General features: G+C 37.5%; 1 protein-coding gene across 1 annotated transcript in view; it reads right to left on the reverse strand.

Annotated features, from left to right (window-relative positions):
* Positions 1-14,508, reverse strand: part of CCDC146 (coiled-coil domain containing 146) — a 122,191-nt gene extending 107,683 nt beyond the window's left edge. Inside the window, exon 1 of the mRNA XM_004602131.2 lies at positions 14,350-14,508. Coding sequence (XP_004602188.2) covers positions 14,350-14,508 — 159 coding nt within the window. The remainder of the gene's footprint in view (positions 1-14,349) is intronic.
* Between the last annotated feature and the right edge of the window lie 5,064 nt (positions 14,509-19,572).

Here is a 19,572-nt window from a genome sequence, read left to right on the forward strand (position 1 = left end):
TACTCCTGGGCATCTGTCACATTTATCCAACTTAAGCCTCAGCTTCCCTTAGTTACTAAAGCTCCCAAACGGGGGTCCCTCCAAGAGACAAGGATGGACCCAGAGTAAGCCAAAAGCTACCCTAACACCAAAAAGTGACAGCCTAAGTGCCATAAAACGCATAATAAATTAAGAGCATGTCATGGAACAAACTCTGTCATGACCAAAAAAAAGAAGTAACTGGTAAGAACCCTGCTGGGGTTACGAAAGATTAACCTGGCCCGAGGACTGTTGCCTGGGATACATAGTGAGTTGTTCCCAGAAAGAGCCACCCTTTAAGCTTAATGTATCTCTTACTATGTCCATGAAAAATGACTAGAAATACTATAAAAAATAAATTTAAGATGATTGTTTAAATGGATATGGACGAAAGAAAGGAGAAAGTATATGCCCTTAGATAGAATTTTGCCTTTGGGTGGATCTCCTAGCAGGATGAAATTTTATCCTTGAATATCTCCTAAAAGAGCTTCCCCTGAAGGAAGGGGTTTTACATCTGCTCATTGGGAAACCACGCCTGTGTGCAATTGTTGCCCCCAACCCTTCATGATTTCTCTATAAGTAATGCTGTGACACTAGAATAAATAGCAACTGATTACTAACCAGCCTGGCAACCCCCAGTCCTTTCTTCAGATGCTCTTGGCCACTGAATATACCGTTATGTACCCACACTTTGAACTCACATTGTTCATTATGACAGTCACAACAGCAAGAGATTGAAACAACCCAAGTATCCATCATAACAGCTGAATTGATAAACAAAATGTGTTATACATATAAAATGGAATAGTATTCAGTATTAACAATGTAGGAGGACCCAAGTTATAACACAAGAGGTGAAACACTGATTTGGCATGCAGATGTAGTGGCTAGGACCCTGGTTCAATTCCCTGGCAATATATATGTCCCCTTGAGTACTATAAGAAGTTACTCCTAAGCACAGAACCAGGAATAGCATGGCTGGGTGTGGCCCCAACTCCACCCATCCCAATTATAATTTTAAAAGTGAAGGAAACCTTGTCACATATTACAACAGGGATAAGCTCTGAAGACATTATGCTAAGTTAAATAAACCGATTACAAGAAGAAGAATAACATAAGACTCCATTTGTATAAACTAGCTATCATGAAATTCATAGAAATGAAAAGTAAAATTGTCATTGACAGGGGATGAGAGAAGGGGAAATGGAGAGTTATTTAATGGATGTAGATATTCAGTATTACAAGATTAAAAAAATCTGCAAATTGATTGCACAATGTGAAAACATTTAAAACCACTAAGTTGGACACTTAAAAATGGTTAACATAAATACTTTATGTTATATTTTTCACAGTTAATATTTTTTTAACTCAGCAGCCCATTAATCCAGCAACAACTATAGCACCGTAGCACTGTTGTCCTGTTGTTCATCAATTTGCTTGAGTGGGCACCAGTAACGTCTCCATTGTGAGACTTGTAGTTACTGTTTTTGGCATATCCAATATGCCATGGGTAGCTTGCCAGGCTCTGCCATGCAGGTGGGATACTCTCGGTAGCTTGCCAGGCTCTCTGAGAGGGACAGAATAATCGAACCTGGGTCCACATTTTTAGAAATTTCATTTTGTTTGTTTTATTTTAATTTGGCGCTATATCTAGCCTTGCTCAGTGTGTACTCCTGATTCTGTGCTCAGGGGTCACTCTTGGTAGTGCTCAGTAGACCATATGTAGTGCCAAGGATCAAATGCAGGTCAGCCACATACTAGGCAAGACCTTTACCTATTGTACTATCTACCCACCCCAAGAGCTTAGCTTTTTAAAACTATAATTACTCTAGTGTGAAATTATGCACATAAAGTTATTGTGTGTAATAACATAAGATTGAAAATAACTAAATGTTTTATGATAAGGAATTGGTTAAAATAAACTTTATTCATGCATTGGAATACTATACAGTCACACAAAAATCGGAATGAATGTTATTCAAAATGATCATCTTATCTAAACTACTATATAAATTCAATGCAATTGCTATCCAAATTCAGACAATATTCTTCAAGTACCTATATCAGTCAATTATAAAGTGTGGAATCATAAAAGACTCCACAAAGCTAAGACCACACTGAAAAACAGGAACCTTAGATGCATCTCATTGCTTAATTAGAATCTATACTATCAAGCCATAGTAATAAAAATTCTAGTATTTGTACTAGAATTAAGAAAGACTCTCTGACCAATGGGTAAGAATAGAACACCCAACAACAAACCCAACATATGAAGCAAGCTAATTTTAGACAAAGGAGCTAAGAGCATGAAATGGAATAAAGATAGCCCTTTAAACAAATGATGTTGTTGAAGTGTTGAATCCATATCTTGTATTTTACACAAGTCAACTCAAAGTGGATCAAAGACCTTGAGATCAGACCTGAATCTATAAAGTACACTGAGGAAAATATAGGCAGAACTCTCTAAGATCCAGACCTCAAAGGAGTCTTCAACAATATTGGCAAAGGCTACAGAATCAAAACTAAATGAATGAGACTATATCAAACAAAAAAATTCTTAATGTCAAAAGAAAATATGAGCTAAAACTAAACAACAGCTGATTGGGATAAAATATTTGCAGTCAACACATCAGATAAAGGGTTGATGTCTAGGTTATACAAAGTACTCACAAAGATCAACAAAAACATAAAAATCTAAAAGTCTCATCAAAAAATGGGAAAAAGAAATGAACAGACACTTTCCCAAGAAAGGCCAATAGGTACATAAAAAAGTTATTGTCATCACTTATTATTAGGGAAATTCAAATCAAAACAACAATGAGATATCATCTTACACCAGTGAGAATGTCACATATCAAAAATGTGGGGAACAAACTCTGTTGGTATGGATGTGGTGAAAAAGGAACCCTTATTCACTGCTGGTAGGAATGTTGTCTGCTCTGACCCTATGGAAAACATTACAGAGGGTACTTAGTAAACTCAGAATTGAGCTCCCATATGATCCATTAGTTGTGCTTTTGGGTATCTATGCCCAGGACAAAAAAAACATTCCTTTGAAAGAGTGCATGCACACCATATTCATTATAGCACTCAGTACAATAGCTAACATTTGGAATCAATCTAGATGTTCAATGACAGATAAGTGGGTCATGAAGATATATACACAGATATATACAGCTGTGAAATACTCCACAGCCATAAGGATTGATGGAATCAAGCAATTCGTGGTAGCATCAATGGAACTTTAAGATATCATGTTAAATGAAGCCAGAGAAGGTAAATATAGGACGACATCACTTATATGTAGTATTTAGAGTAACGGATGAGGGAATGCAATATTTTACAGGAAGGATGTCCAGATCAACTTTAGCCGCAGAGTATAGGGAGAATGTAAGAAAAGGTGGAGGGGTGGGGGAAAATGAGAATCAATGGGAGTCAGGTCAGGGGATTAAGGTGCAAAGGTGGTGTTAAGGAATGATAGAGCCTTTTATCCAACCCACAGTCAACAACTCTGAAATGAAGAGACCTAAACTTTAACAACCAAACTTAGAAAGGAGCTTGTCATGAGGTGAGGCTGGGGTGGGGGGGACACTATGGAAAGGAACCTTGGGAACATTGGTGGAGGGAAGCTGACAGTGGTGGTGGGATTGGTGCTGCAATATTGTACGTCTACAACTCAATTGTGAATAACTCTGTAAGTCACAGTGCTCTAATAAAAATCTAAAAATGTAAATATACACATACATATTTAAAAAACAAATATATATTTTCAGAAAGATAATACAAGACTTAAGGTGCTTGCCATGCATGCTGTTGACTCCAGTTTGATCCCCAGTACCATGGCCCTTCCAGTACTCTCAGGAAAGATACTTAAGCACAGAACCAGAATTAAGATCTGAGCACTACTGGGTAGCACTGTAGCACTATCGTCCCTTTGGTCATTGATTTGCTCGAGTGGGCACCAGTAACATCTCCATTGTGAGACTTGTTGTTACTGTTTTTGGCATATCGAGTATGCCACGGGTAATTTGCCAGGCTCTGTCGTGTGGGCGGGATACTCTCGGTAGCTTGCTGGACTCTTCGAGAGGGATGGAGGAATCAAACCTGGGTCAGCTGCATGCAAGGCAAGCACCCTACCTACTGTGCTATCACCCAAAATACAAAATAAAACAAACAAACCAAAAGCCCAAACAAACAAAAATGCAAGTATGTAATCATTTGCTCTGGGAAAGGGAGTCTAGATTGTGGGATGGGACAGGAGGCTATTTTTTCTGCTCCTTTGAACTTTGTGGTACGTGCATATTTTATTAAAAATAGCTAAAAAAGCTTAACCTCATGGTTGAAAACATTTTGCTACCTGGCTCTGACACTTAAATTTCCTAATCTGGTTTAATCTCACTAATTTACCCTGATTTGCTTGCCTAATAAAAACTGTCTTGTTTTAATGGAATATTTTGTGTTTTATATTGCTGACTCATTCACCGCTAATTCCAGTTATTGGAGAATCAAGTCCCAACAGTACTCTCCTCAGCTTTATTCCCTCGAGTGTTTTCCCAGAGTGTGAATATCATTCCTAATGGGGAGGGGCAGGAGATGTAAGGGAGCAGGCTGGGGTAGCCTCAAGTGCAGTTGGGGGTACCTTAGAAATGATATATTTCCTGGGAGGGAGCACCGACTGATTTTTCTGCAAAGGGGTCAGATAAATCTGGTAACCTCTGCCTCAGACAATCTACCCAAGAGAGAATAAGAATAGCTTTTCTCCTGTATACAAAATATTTTAACTCATCAGATTTAATACTTAAATTTGCACCTATCTCACCTAATATATTCCTAGATTACTAAATGATTATGTGTTTCACAAGGTATACTTTTTTGTTGTTGTTTTTAGGTCATACCCGGCAATGTGCAGGGGTTACTCCTGGCTCATGCACTCAGGAATTGCTCCTGGCAGTGCTCAGGAGACCATATGAGATTCTGGGAATCAAACCAGGTCAGCCGTGTGCAAGGCAAATGCCCTACACATTCTTTATGGTGCCAACATCTTTCAAAAATCACCTTCCTTTTTCTCTGTAGAATTTTATTTTTCAAATGAGTAAAAAATGCCATTAAATAGTTCCCCTAGCTCTTTTTTTTTTCATGTTGGGTGCCAGCTATCAAGCCCAAAGCTTGTGAAATGTGAGTTATACCCATGAGCTCTATTCCCATGATCCCTTCTAATCCTTATTTTAAAAATCAACATTTGTGGGGACTGGAGCACTAGCACAGCGGGTAGGGCGTTTGCCTTGCACGTGGTGGACCCGGGTTCTATTTCCAGCACCCCATATGGTCCCCTGAGCACTGCCAGGAGTGGTTCCTGAGTGCAGAGTCAGGAATAACCCCTGTGCAGAGTCAGGAATAACCCCTGTGCATCGCCAGGTGTGACCCCAAAAAGCAAAAAACAACAACAACAACAACAACAAAACTACATTTGTTCATTCACGATTTTTTTTAAAAAAACAAAAACAAAAACCAGCATCTGCATTTAGATTCTTATTTTTAATATTGACTCCACTGTTATAACAATAAAGAATTAATGAAATATAGTGGGAAAAGTTATTAAATATACACACTCAGTAGACTCCCATTTCAGTAAAGGAGCTGAAAGAGCTGAGCTTCTGAGGGTAGGGCCACTACTGCATTTCCTTTGGCCTATGTCTGGCCGTAGGTCCACACTCAGAGAAAATTTTCAGAAGAATAGGAGAAGGTCATCTCACAGGCAGGAGAAAGGAACTCTCGGTTCTGAGATTTACTCTATTTTCAACACTCTTAGGACTCCCCTCTCGCCATAGGTCATAGTCTGTTAAAGATAATTTTCTGCAAAAATAGCAGAGTCCCGTCTATAATCTATCACCACGGTTTTTATTTTAAAGGTGCCAAGAGTCAGTATAACCTAACACAAGATCTTTTCTTTCCCCCGAGATCTTCCTCACTGCATGATTATACTGATTTAATTTTAGAGGTACTAATCTACTTCACACAACCATTTATAGTCTCTATTCTTATATTCCTCAGATTAATCTTTAAAGTTTATAAATAGATATGTCTCATGCCAATACTCCCAAATATTTAAAAACATGAGCATGTCCCCAAAGTCTTCTTTCATACTGGAAAGCTTTCTAAATTTCCACTTAATGGTGAAAGTGTGTATTATTTAATAAATTAGCAGTATATTTAAAGTTTCTTGGCAGCCAAATAAAATGTTGAAAACTTAATCTTGCAAGCCTGCCTAGGTGTATGAAGGGAAAATAAATTTAACAGCTTTAAAATACATATCCTCTAAGTACAGGCATTAGTGAGGAGTGATGTCTAAGGAAAGAACAGGGAAACAAAAGAGAAATATTTAAATACAGCTGTTAAATATTTATCTTTATTTTTTCTTTAATATACAATTTATTTTAAAAATAAATTTCTGAAATTCTGAAATATCACTGCTTATATGTGTAAATGTCAAGTGAAGAAAGTCAGGTGATTGTATGCCAAAGTAGAAGACAGAAACTAGCTTCATGCCTGACTTTGCATCTGTCCAGAGGATAACCTAGCGTATCAGTTCTTCAGAATCTTTAAGATGGAAATAACACCCTGGAGTTTTTATTTCCCAGAGAATAATCATTAAAGCTAAATTACACACTTGAAATCATTTTGACTTTAAGTTCCTTGAAGGTAGCAATCGTCACTTGATTAACTCGTAGGAAAGAAGTAGACAATGTTTTCAGTTTTTGAAAAATATTTTTAAATTTCACTAGAGATTCGCTCATAAAAATCCCCAGGAGTGCTGCAGAATTTCCATCCTAGATAATGAATGGGAATTTTGGTACTATTAAAAAAAAACAGTATCATTTGAGGTTAATTCAAAATCTTGATTAAAGTTCATTTAACCTGTTTGTTTTTGGTTTGGACTGGGAATTAAACTGTGAATCTCACACATCAAGACAAATGCTTTACTACTCACGTGCATTCCCAGCCCTTTATTTAACCTCTCTTTAAAAAGTGTTTATAACCTGGACAAGAATTGAGAGTTAAAGTAGGTAAAGGGATACACAACCTTTCAGTATCTGTATTGCGAACCACAATGCCCAAAAATGGGGATGGGGGTGGGGGAGGTAGAGAGAGATAGGTGCTTGTCATAGAGGCAGGCTGAGAGTGGGGATGGGGTGAGGGGTGATGTGAGAGAAACTGGGGACACTGGTGGTGCTGGGAAATGTACACTAGTGGAGGGATGAGTATTGGAACGCTGTATGACTGAAACCTAATCATGAACAGCTTTGAAAGGGTCTATCTCATAGTGATTCATTTTTTTAAAGTGCGTATAAGAAATGATAATCTTTTGAGTATACAACTGCTCCAATACATTTTTTTAACTAGGGAATTATTTTTTTGCAAATACACAGTGGTAGGCCAGTTAAATATGCACAAAAATGAAAACTCTAATTCTTCAGAGTGCAACTGGAATACTATCAAGAATATGCTGTGGTTCCAGAGAGACTGTACAGGAAGTAAGACATTTGTTTTGCAGCACAGCTGACCCTCAGTTCAATCTCCAACAGCTCATATGGTCCTCCGTGTACTGCCAGGGGTCACTCCTGAGCACAGAGCCAAGAACAGCCCCTAACCGCCCCCGAGTACCACTAGGTATAGCTCAAGACCCCTATCCCTAGGATTTCCTTGGGCAGCTTGAGACTTATAAATTGGACATTCTTAAACTTGTTTCTTTCAAATTCTCGGTTACTTTGAATCTAACCACTTCCCTAAATTAGAAATCCTGCATTACAATTTCTTTTCCTTTGCCCTTCCCATCCTAATATTCACTCAGTCACCAAGACTAAGGGTTATTTTCTTAAAACTCTGTCTTCCATCCTTTTCTACCTGCATCACTCCATTGGCTCAGAGGCTTTTGTTCACATCTTACAATGATCACTGAGATGGCTGTCTAATCGTGGTAGACAAAAAATTAAAAAGAGACAAATTCAAGAAACTTGTAAGAGAATCCGTTGTTACACGAGTAGGTTTTGAAGAAGTATAGGAATTTCCTTGAGCGTGTCTAGTTTGAGATACACCTTGGAGCCATCCAATTGAAGATATTCCAAGTATTTACATGGTCAGGTGCAGGAAAAACTAATCATAAAAAAGGAAATCTATAGAGAAGCCACAAATATAGATAAAATATTCTTTCCACTACCCTACTACCTCCTAAGAGCTTTACCCTAGTTATCTTATTTCAAAATAATTCTGCTCTTTCTTAATAATATTGCTTGCATCTTCCAAATTTACATACATATACTGCCTTTCATTGTAAACTAAATTTCTGGTCTCAAATTACATGATTTAAAAAGAGTACCCTTTTAGATGTTTATGCCTATGAATGATCATAGTTTCTAGAGCACGTAGGAGATGCTCAAAACAATGGAGTAGTTATAGGAACAAATTAGATTTTTAACATCTATGCTGCGAGGATATGTGTGTGTGTGTGTGTGTGTGTGTGTGTTGTCAGAGGTTGCTCCAGAAATTGTACTCAGGACCATAGAGTGCTGTAGATTGAACCTAGGGCTCCAGCATACAAAAGACATGCTCCGGCCCTTTGAGCTATTTTTCTGGTCCTCGATCTTACTAGTTTTAATAACATTAAAAAATAGATTTTTACACAGAATCTCGAACACGGAGATACTGAGTGTATTGAATGGATTAAGAATTAAAATCTCCCATTGCTATTAAAAATCCTTGAAAAAATTTTAATCTCAGTTCTTTTAAATCTTTCATGCAACTAAAACCTGGGCACAGAATTGTGATGCGTATTTTGTCAGAAATTCAACAGTTCATAGTTTCAAATATAATCTGCTATGGTGAAAAGGTACAGTATCATTGACTTATCCATAATTATTTGCATTCCTCCAAACTACTTTAGTGGAATTTCATATTCTGTGCTGATTCCCACATTAACTTGCGTAGTAGTTCCCTTCATTATTCATATTTCCACCCATGCCTGTCAAATGCGCTTGTGTTTCCTTTTCTCTACCACTTAGATAAGGCAGGTCAAAGACCTTAAAATTGGCAAAAGAGTTATTTTCAGAAAAATGAGGAAAGGGAGGAGGCAACTAGTTCTTGGTGAAAGGCCAAAGACTTAGGCAAGATAATTTCGTGTTTTCATTTTGACTTTTAGCATCAAGACAAGAATAGCTTCGTGGCCTACAAGTTTGGAAAGTTCAACATCTGACACACTGACATTTAAGTACTAAGGTCATCACACTTACAAATCAGTGCTACTGTATACATCCACTGACAAATACAAACACTATGGAAGCCACCTGTGTGAGGTCTGCATGTGAAACTGCTTCTAAAATGATACTTTAAGCATAGAGTCATACAAACTATTTGTTGAAAGTGATTTTTGTTATAATTAGACCTGGAAATTAAAGCTATTTCATACTAAATATGTAATTCTGTGCAATATTCAGCCAGGTGCTTTACAGAATAAACATAAAATAGCACATATTCCTTGGATGAAGAGTCTTATATAGACACCAGAATACAGATTTGGTATCTGTTTTTTTTCCTAAACATTTTGAAGGCACCTGCTAAATCAATATAAACCTATACTATGATACATTAACCCATTAAATATAAATCAATCTTTGGATGTCTGAGAGACAGTAGTGTGGGTCACTGTCACTGTCATTGTCATCCCGTTCCTCATCGATTTGTTCGAGCAGGCACCAGTAACGTCTCACATTGTGAGACTTATTGTTACTATTTTTGGCATATCCAATATGCCACGGGTAGCTTGTCAGGCTCTACCATGCGGGTGCGATACTCTCGGTAGCTTGCCAGGCTCCCCGAGAGGGGCGGAGGAATCAAAGACGGGTTGGCCTCATGAAAGGCAAACACCCTACCGCTGTGCTATCGATCCAGCAGTATATAAATATGTTTATAAATAAAAATCACACATAAAAATGAATGTGGGAAGGTCAGAGAGACAATACCGTGGGTAAGGCACTTGTTGGTATGTAGCTGACCCTGGTTTGATTCCTGGCACCAAATATCCTGAGCACCCACAAGGGTTAATTTTTGAGTGTAAAGACAGGAATAAGCCCTGAGTACAACTCACCCCACCCCCAAATGTATGACTTAAACTTCATCATAGCACTGTAGCACTGTCATCCCATTTTTCATTGATTTGCTCGAGTGGGCACCAGTAACGTCTCCACTGTGAGACTTGTTACTGTTTTTGGCATATCGAATATAACATGGGTAACTTGCCAGGCTCTGCCATGCGGGGAAATTTCATCATAATTTAAAAAATTAGCAAACAACTCAAAGTTCTAGAATTAACAAGGAAATTAAGTTATATTTGCACAATAAGACATTCTCCATCAATAAGAATGTCACATATAATGAATAAATTCACAGGAAAAAATGAGCCATAGAAGCCAGACAAAGAAAAATAGATTGCATGATTCTATTTACATGATATCTCAGAAGAGGCAAACAAGTATATGGTATAAATTAGAGTATAATTTTCTCTAAGTGGGAATAATGATTAGGAAGAATTTGAAGAGAGACCTTTGGTATGCAAGAAATGTATCCATCTGAGTGGGAATATGGTAAGAATGGAGGAGATGAAATCCAGAGATATTTGAAAGAGACATTTAACTTTTGAAATGACAAAGAGAGCATAGGAGAAGAATTAAGAATAGGAGCATCATTAATTCAGTCCTGGTTATGTCTGTTATTGGCATACACAAAACTTCTCTGAGCTGTACCCTGATGTTTGTGAGCTTTACTCTATATGCTATTGCTTAACCCAAATATTTAAAAAATAAGGAGCAACAGACCACAATTTATAATTTCAGTGGTACAAGATAGACTGTAGGGTGCTAGGCCTCTCAGCCAGCCTGTGATGCAGAGCTGGGAAATAGGCATTCCCCATTAATCTAAAGAGTTGACTGACAGAGATCATGTGTTCTAGTTCCCAAGCACCAGTTCCCAAGTGCCACTTGGAACATTCACGTCAAACTGTGAATTAACATAGTATAGTGCCAACACCATCAGGTCAGGTTGCTTAATGTCACCTTAATATCAGTGGGACATTCTAAATTTTCTATGCAAAATATTTTATGAGAGAATGTATAATCTCTCAATAAACATCTGCTAATGACTCAATATCACCTGACAGGTACATCCTACAAATGCTTGCAAAAGTTTAGATATTGGAGAAAAGAACTGTGAACTGGCAGTTCAGACGAAGTTTCTCAAAGAATATGGAAATGAGCCAGACTCTAACGGTTAAATCTAGGGCTTGCTGGTTATGGCCCATAAAGGTATTTTATTTTTATTTGCTTGCTTATAATATTTTTTTTGTTTGATTTGCTTTGAGGGCTAAACCACCCATGCTCAAGGCTTACTCCTGTCTCTGTGCTCAGGAATCACTCCTGGCAGAGCTCAGGGAACCACATGCAGTGCCAAGGACAAACTTGGCTCAGTAGTATTCAAGGCAAGGGCCTTGTCTGCTGTACTATGCATTTGGCTCTTACTTGTTTTATTTGAAGGGCACAAACTTTCAAGAGGCAATGTGACTAGATGGATTTGTATACTGCCATGATCTTTCACACTTGTGAAAATGTGCTACTCCCAAAATATTAGGAGTTGTGGAAGTGTTCCTGCTAACTGGAAGTAATGCAGATAAAATATCATGGATGGGAACAAGTAAATTATTAGACTGAAGAAATGATTTTGATTCACTGCAGAGTGTCATGACCAACATACCAAATATATACTGCCAGGGTCTGATTAAAAGAGGGCATGAGTTCTGTGTTTTGCAGCTCAGCAAATAGCTGGGCCAATTGTATGACTTACATTAATAACAAGAAATGAGTTAAGAAGCTTATATCAATGTGATGACAAGAATCTAGACCTTTGAAATAAATTTTGAGTGTCTTTCTTTCAGTTGTCTTCTGAACTCTTGCTACTCTGCAGACACAGCTTCTGTTTAGACAGCTGAAGAATAACAATGCATATAAAACTAGCTGAAAAATATCATAAGACTGATGAATCTTAGAGGAATTTTCAAGAATTGATGACAAAGCTACAGAGGCCAATCTTGGAGGTTTTTAGAGGTATTATGGAGATCAAATAAGTCAGTCAATTAATAACTGAATCAGCAAGACTTTGCTAATTTGGAGAAAAGTTGTTATGCAATAAAATTCTGATGTAATTTTGATATAATGTTAGCAATTTATACTACTCAACAGGATAGATAACACAGCTATTTAGCATAGCATAACCTAAGATATCCACATTTCCAAAGCAGGCTATTCCCATGATTATATAACTACAAAGTGTGCATTATAAGTTTTTATAAATAATTAAAATATTTAATGAAATTGTTTCTTTGAAGATCAATATGAAAAAGTCTAATTTGTGGTTTAAAAACTATAATTTATATTGTTATAATCTTTTGCAAAAATTAATTCTAGGCTGATTTTCATTTGTTAGAATTGTTAAGGATAGCAGTGTAAAATTAGAAATATTTCAGTATTTCACATTTGTAAAATGGTTGACAGTGTAAAAATAGAAATAATATTTCAATCTTTGACATATATATGAACAGATACAGAAATAGACATACTTTTGGGGAATATAATTTTATTCCGCATCTCTTTCCAGGTTCTGTATGTTGAAAAGACTCAGTAGTGATAACAGACTATTAGCAAAGAGCATGCTTAGGACTGAGATCGATCTTTGTCTTAAATATCATTCTATTCTGAAAGAAACCAGAATTCCTTTGAGGAAGAGTTCTCAAAGGATTAGAGGATTTAGAGCAAAGAAAATGCAAGGTAAGTCTTCAACATATTCTTAATCAAGGAAGTAAAGAAGTTACAACTAAGGAATCAGGAGTATGTCAAAAGGACAAATGATTGCATTTTGAGGGGTGTACACTAGCCAAATCTCAGACAACTGAAGCATCAAAGTGAATAATGACAGTATTGTATAGTCATTGACTATAAGAATTATTATACTTATGATTCATAAGCTCATACTTAACTATACAATGTGCATATATTTTACATATGTAATAAAAGTTCAGCAGTAATTGCAGAAGCTGTTTAAAATATTTACAGGTCTGAAGTCACACCCACATCCAATAACTACCACCATGTCAACTCATCCATTGGCCCAGTTCTACAGATCCTGGAATTCCTAGAGTGAGTCCTCCAAGTTTCATGATACTCCGATCCCACTAGAAGCACACCAAATTAGATAGGAAAGTAAAATAGAAGCCAACTAAGCTCAATAAACAAAAACAATCATACACAAGACTCAATTAGCAACAAATAGTTCAATAAACCCTCGAAGACTTAATGACCCCCTGGTGAGATATAACAATTTTCACAAATTTCCTTTCACTGAAGTCTTTTTTGGTAATTCCATTAGCCATTTAGTCATAACAAACAACATAAAATGAATCATGTTGTGCCTGTTAGAGGGACTAGTTCGGGGGGAGGGGCCGTTGGGAAACTGGGAACAATGGTGATGACTCTGGTGACTCTGGTGGTGGAACTGCTGTTGGAACATCAAATGCTCATAACAACTGTACTATGGACAACTTTGTAAGCCATGATATTAAAATAAACTTTTTATTTTATTTTCATAGACTGAACATGATGCCTACTTAATACCTCTATAGAAAACCATAACACCCAAGAAGAGAGAGAAAGCAAAAGGAAATGCCCTGCCCAAGAGGCAGGGTGAGGTGAAGGGGACAGGGTGGGGGTGGTGGGAGGGATGCTGGGACCATTGGTGGTGGAAAATGGGCACTGGTGGAGGGATGGGTACTTGATCATTGTATGACTGAAACATAAGCCTGAAAACTTGTAAGTTTGTAACTTTATCTCACAGTGATTCACTAATAAAAAAATAAATATAAATAAATAAAATTTTTTAATTAAAAAAATATTTACAGGTCTGGAGTACAAGAGGTAAGGCTCTTTCCTAGCATGATGGTGACTTCAGTTTGATCCCTAACATCACATACGGTCTCCCAAGCACCACCAGTGGTCAGGCCTGACCTCAGAATAACCTCTGAGCACCATTATGTGTGTTCTAACACTTTTCCAACCACAGATTCATACCATATACCCTGTGCAGCACCAAAACACCCCCCTCCCCGCAAATTTACACCAACAAAATGTGTATATATTAGCTATAATAATAAATTAATTTGGTGATGGTATTAAGGTCATCTAAAATTTTAAATACACAATGATTCCAGTCTTTCTCTAGTCATATGTAGAAACATACCTCATGCAGACAAACAAAGGCTGGTGATGTTGATAAATCAACAAACCGCTCATCACGGATGTTAATAGTGGGTGCTAGGGCATGAACAGGATCTTCTTCATCCTTTTCCTCTTCCTTTATCTCCTCCTCTTCTTCTGTGTCAGCGGAAATTTCTTTCATGTTTTACAATTCTAAAATTAAATAATTCCATTTCAGCCATTTAGGGATATCTTACTTATAAAGTAAAACTAATGAAAAGCAATACAGTCAAGCAAAATTCAACTCAACTAGCATTCTTTGAGCAGTAGTCCATGGTTGGTCCCAGTCCACCGGTGTGCAAAGGGGGAAAACCACTGGTCTAACCCCCTAGATTATGAACCTGCCGGTCCAGGGATGAGTATATAGGACAGATGCTGCAGGTGTGTAGTAGTTGAATAATGCTGAAATAGAATAAGCTAGTTTCTAATGAAACTCTGAGAGAAGTTCACTATAATCAGATGATTATAAAAACCTCTTTTGTTGTGCAGTATCTCTTACTATAGTCAAATAAATATCTCTAAATTTTAAAAATGTGATGGTTACATTAATAACGAAAATGTAAAATTAGAAAGGAAGCTTTCTGAGGATAGAAATTTTATTTACCAAGCATTGTCAGCAGCACTCTGTTTCTAGTCATTGAATTTACCAGTAATAAAATTTCCATCCTAAAATTTGAGCATAGTTCATTCAAATTATTTTTAGAATAATCAAAACCAGAACATATGGTGAGGCTCTTGCTCACAACTAATTGCTGCCTGCTACAGCAAAGCTCAGGATTATGCTTATGGGCACTGCAAGGTGGCCTGTCTTTTTTGCTTAATTGTCGTTTCATTTCTATATATTTTTAAACTTTTGGTCCACATCCAGTGATGCTTAGGGCTTATTCCTGGCCATGAACTCAGGGATTATTCCTAGGAAGACCACATAGGTCGCTGAGGACCAAATCCAGGTGGCTGTGTGCAAGGCAAACACCCTACCCACTACTATTGGTCTGTTTTAAATCTTGGGTTTTGTACGTGAAATTTGAAGGGACAATTGATTGGGGCCAGGCTGATAGGCATAGTGGAGGTTTGGAGCTTTGTTTTATAGTCATATATACTCTTGTAGCCTAGTTCTTCCTCTTGAAAAACCTGGGAAGCTACCAAGAGTATCCTGCCTGCAGAGCAGAGCCTAGCAATCTCCCCATGGCATATTTGATATACCAATAACAGTAACAATGATGGGTCTTATTCCCCTGACCCTGAAAGAGCCTCCAATGCGGCACTGTTGGGAAGGATGAGTAAAGAGAGGCTGCTAAAATCTCAGGGCTAGGACGAATGGAGATGTTACTGTCGCCTGCTCGAGCAAATCAATGAACAACGGGATGACAGTGATATAGTGATACAGTGAAGAAGGTAATATCAGATAATTCAACTGTGTGCAGATTCTGAGAGTAGTTTTTTGTGTGAGTGCACAATTCATACACAGGTCACCCCTGTGCATTGCCTGTTAATTTGTTATGTAGACTCAGCAAAGTTTTCGAAAGACCCAGTTTTGGCATGGAAGTTGTCTGCTGGCCTACTTTGATGAACTGGGGCCCCCAAATCTACACTAGTCTCTTGCCAGAAAAGGTATCTACATATGTTTTAATTTAAAGAATATAAATCACTCTTCTGTTGAATGTAGATCTGTGTCTTTCAGAAATCAAAAAAACAATGAAAAGTTAGCATTCTCTTATGCAACAAAGGCCCCATGTCAGTTAGTTATTGCTTAGATAATGGGAGTCCCCTGTTTTTAAAATACATTAAAACCGTATTACAAATATACAGTTTCTAATCATATGGATTCTAGAATTCATATGGCACAGCAGGTTCTGGGTTTTGAATTTATTAGTTAAAAGGCCAGAGGCAAGTCACTTATTCATCAGGTCTCTTCCTCTGTCAAACAGAAATAGCAAATAATTTTTTGCTATTTCATGAAGAACAGGTGGGTCAATAGTGTTTATTTTCATAGTTTTATGTAAAACAGTTTCTAACCTACTATAATTAATTATTTTTTTTAAAAAGAAAAGGATCTGCTAAAGAGGTTGGTGGGGAGAGGGAGGGAAACCTTGGTCATTTAGTGGAGGAATGCTGACACTGGTGATGGGTTTGGAGTAGGAAGACTGACTGAAACTGCTATTAACAACTTTGTAAATCATTAATTAATTTCATTAGAATATATTCAGGGGCTAGAGCAATAATACAGCGGGTAGGGTGTTTTGCCTTGCAGGCGGCCGACCCAGGCTCGATGCCCAGCATCCCATATGGTCCCCCGAGCAACGCCAGGAGTGATTCCTGAGTGCAGTGCGACATTGGGGCTCTCTCAGGGTCAGGGGAATGAGATCCATCTTTGTTACTGTTATTGGCATATCAAATACATCATGGGGAGCTTGCCAGTTTCTTCCATGCGGACAGGATACTCTCGGTAGCTTTATGTTTTTCTTTATGAAATATTAATTACATTAATATCATTTAGACTTCCTTTTATTTTACAAACTTTTTTAAATGCCAGAAGTCAGTTTCCTTTGGAAAACTTATTACTTAGACATCACAATATTTGGTGAATAATCCCAATTTATTGTTTAAATATTTAGAGATCTAGAAAAGGTTTGGTGTTGATTTGTGCTAATAAGCTCAATTGCCTGTTTTAAATAATTGCATATTGTCAAATGTTCAGGACCACACCAGAAAAATATTTTCGTCAGGATAATAATGTTAATAAATAGCCCTATTTTTAGTTTTTGAAAATAATATTTAAAATATAAACCAAAGTAGAAAGAGAGTATAATGAATTCCCAAGTATTTATCACCTACCTTCAACAAATACCAATTCACGCGCAATGTTGCTTTATCTAATCCTTCCGTTTCTCTTACCAGCTCTCGATATTATTTTGGAGCAAGAGCTAGATACATAGATTCAATAATATATCCTGGAAAATTCCACAGCAGCATACAGAGATAGTCATTCTGTTTCACAGCTGCATAGCATTTCTTTGCGTGAATGTGCTTCAGGTTATTCAAACAAACCCCAGTTTATGAACCTATTGAAAGTTTTGAGTGCTCTCCTTTTACAGTTTTACACACTGATTTATTTTATTTGGTGGGAGAACTCCCAACTAGTGCTAAAGGGGCTTAGGGTCACTCCCTGAGATACTCAACCAACCTGGTTAGATACTTCAATGCTAGGATCTGAGGGTGTGGTATTGCTTGGTCCCTGCACTGCACAGGGCTTCCGGTGCTACACCTGGAAATATTTGGGAGGAGCACTGTGGTGAAAGGGATTGAACTGGGGGTCCCTGACTTTTGGGCTTTTTTCTTTTCCCTTATTAATATAGTGGACTGGAGCGATAGCACAGCAGGCAGGTTGTTTGCCTTGCACGCAGCAGACCTGGGTTTGATTCCTCCGTCCTTCTCGGAGAGCCCGGCAAGCTACCGAGAGTATCCCGCCCACACAGCAGAGCCTGGCAAGCTACCCGTGGTGTATTGGATATGCCAAAAACAGTAACAACAAGTCTCACAATGGAGATGTTACTGGTGCCCGCTTGAGCAAATCGATGAACAACCTGACGACAGTGCTATTAATAGTGTTTGTTTGTCTTCCCTCTGTCAAACCCTGAGTCAACCATTTTCCTCGGGCATCCTGGGGAAGTTCGGGAAGACGAACATACAGGGCAGAAGAGACATAGGTGAAATAGCTATGGGAGGTAGAGATGGCGGTTTCACACGGTGAAGGGGATAAGAAAGGTCACCATCAGGCAGAAGAGTCTCATGGCCTCTGAAAGGTTTTATTTTTAAAGATGCTTTATTTTTAAAGATGTTTTTTAAGTTCTTGAAATCGTTATCATTACGATGGCATTAACTTTGAACACTTTAAATTTTTACTTTAAATTCAGGTAATTTTCTCAAAGCACTGCACTTGTAACTATGGTACAGTTTACCTAGGCAACGAAAGAGGGTTATTAGGCTAAATTTACATCAAGTCATTATATCAACTGATATTTATATCACTCTGCTGATGTCTTCCATCCCCAATAATCTTAAAATATTCTATATATCTTAGAGCAGGTGAAACAGTTTACACAGGAAAGCAGCTTGAAGATACTATAATAGAATTCTTATAGATTTTACAAACTCCAACTCTTACAAAAGAAACAAGTCAAAAGAGTGAGTAAACACAATAGAGGTAAGTACAAAATCTCATGTGAATTAAAACCTGAATATCAATTAATTTAATTAAATGCAGAAAGAAAAGAACTGAAGTAGATACCAAGGTTTAAGATAAGGCTAAATTAAGAATAACATTCTTAGAAAAACCGATAAGACTTTAAAAGCAGCTTGTGGTCTAGAATTTAGATTTTAATCTAACAGTTCTAGGAACTGTTTTTGCAGAGAGAAGTTATCTGAATCTTTAAAGATTTGGTAACATTTAGATAATAGATTAAAAAGTGTATGGAATTTGAAAAGAATAAGTGAATGAATTTTTGAAACAAGCAGGCAATTTAGAGACCAGGAGCTAGCTACTGTGTTATGGGTAGGAGATAGATCCCCTGGTGAGCAAAAACCATACACCTCACCTGAAGGGGCAAGAGGAGTGGGGATGCTCACAAACTGGTGAGCCACACAGAAGTGGTCAAAGCATAAGGAAAAATAATGTAAAATTATGCATAACTGAAATAAGTTTCTTGAAAGCATGGACCACAGAAGCAGGATTGCTGTACACTACACACACTTCTTGGATGCCATTTGCAAAGCAAGTTTTGCAGTGAAGGTGACTTGATCGATGGGGTAAATGATCAGAATTTAGGTATGCTGTAGGAATCTGAAAGAGTTCTGATGAGGCTTTTCAGAAGGGAGAAGAAATAAACTCAGCTTTGAAACAGAAAAAAAATACCTAGAAAACGAAAAGGGGAGGAAAATAAAAACTTTTAGTCCTATTACAGAATATTGGACTCCTCTATTCCTCATGCTTTGTCTAGGGGTTAAAAGGTAAAGTCAAATTAGGAAGCATTATGAAGAAAAATTAAGCAATAAACATTACAAGGCATACATTGTTTTGAAAGAAATAGCATACTTCCTCTTGTGTGTGTGTGACCAGATATAAAAACCAGCACTTCACACATGCACGCAGGTGCTCTAAGGCTGAGCTGTGTACCCAGCCTCTACTTCCTCTTCTTGAAGCTAAAGA

This window comes from Sorex araneus, chromosome 1 (genome assembly GCF_027595985.1).
Source record: "Sorex araneus isolate mSorAra2 chromosome 1, mSorAra2.pri, whole genome shotgun sequence".
Classification (NCBI taxonomy): domain Eukaryota; kingdom Metazoa; phylum Chordata; class Mammalia; order Eulipotyphla; family Soricidae; genus Sorex; species Sorex araneus.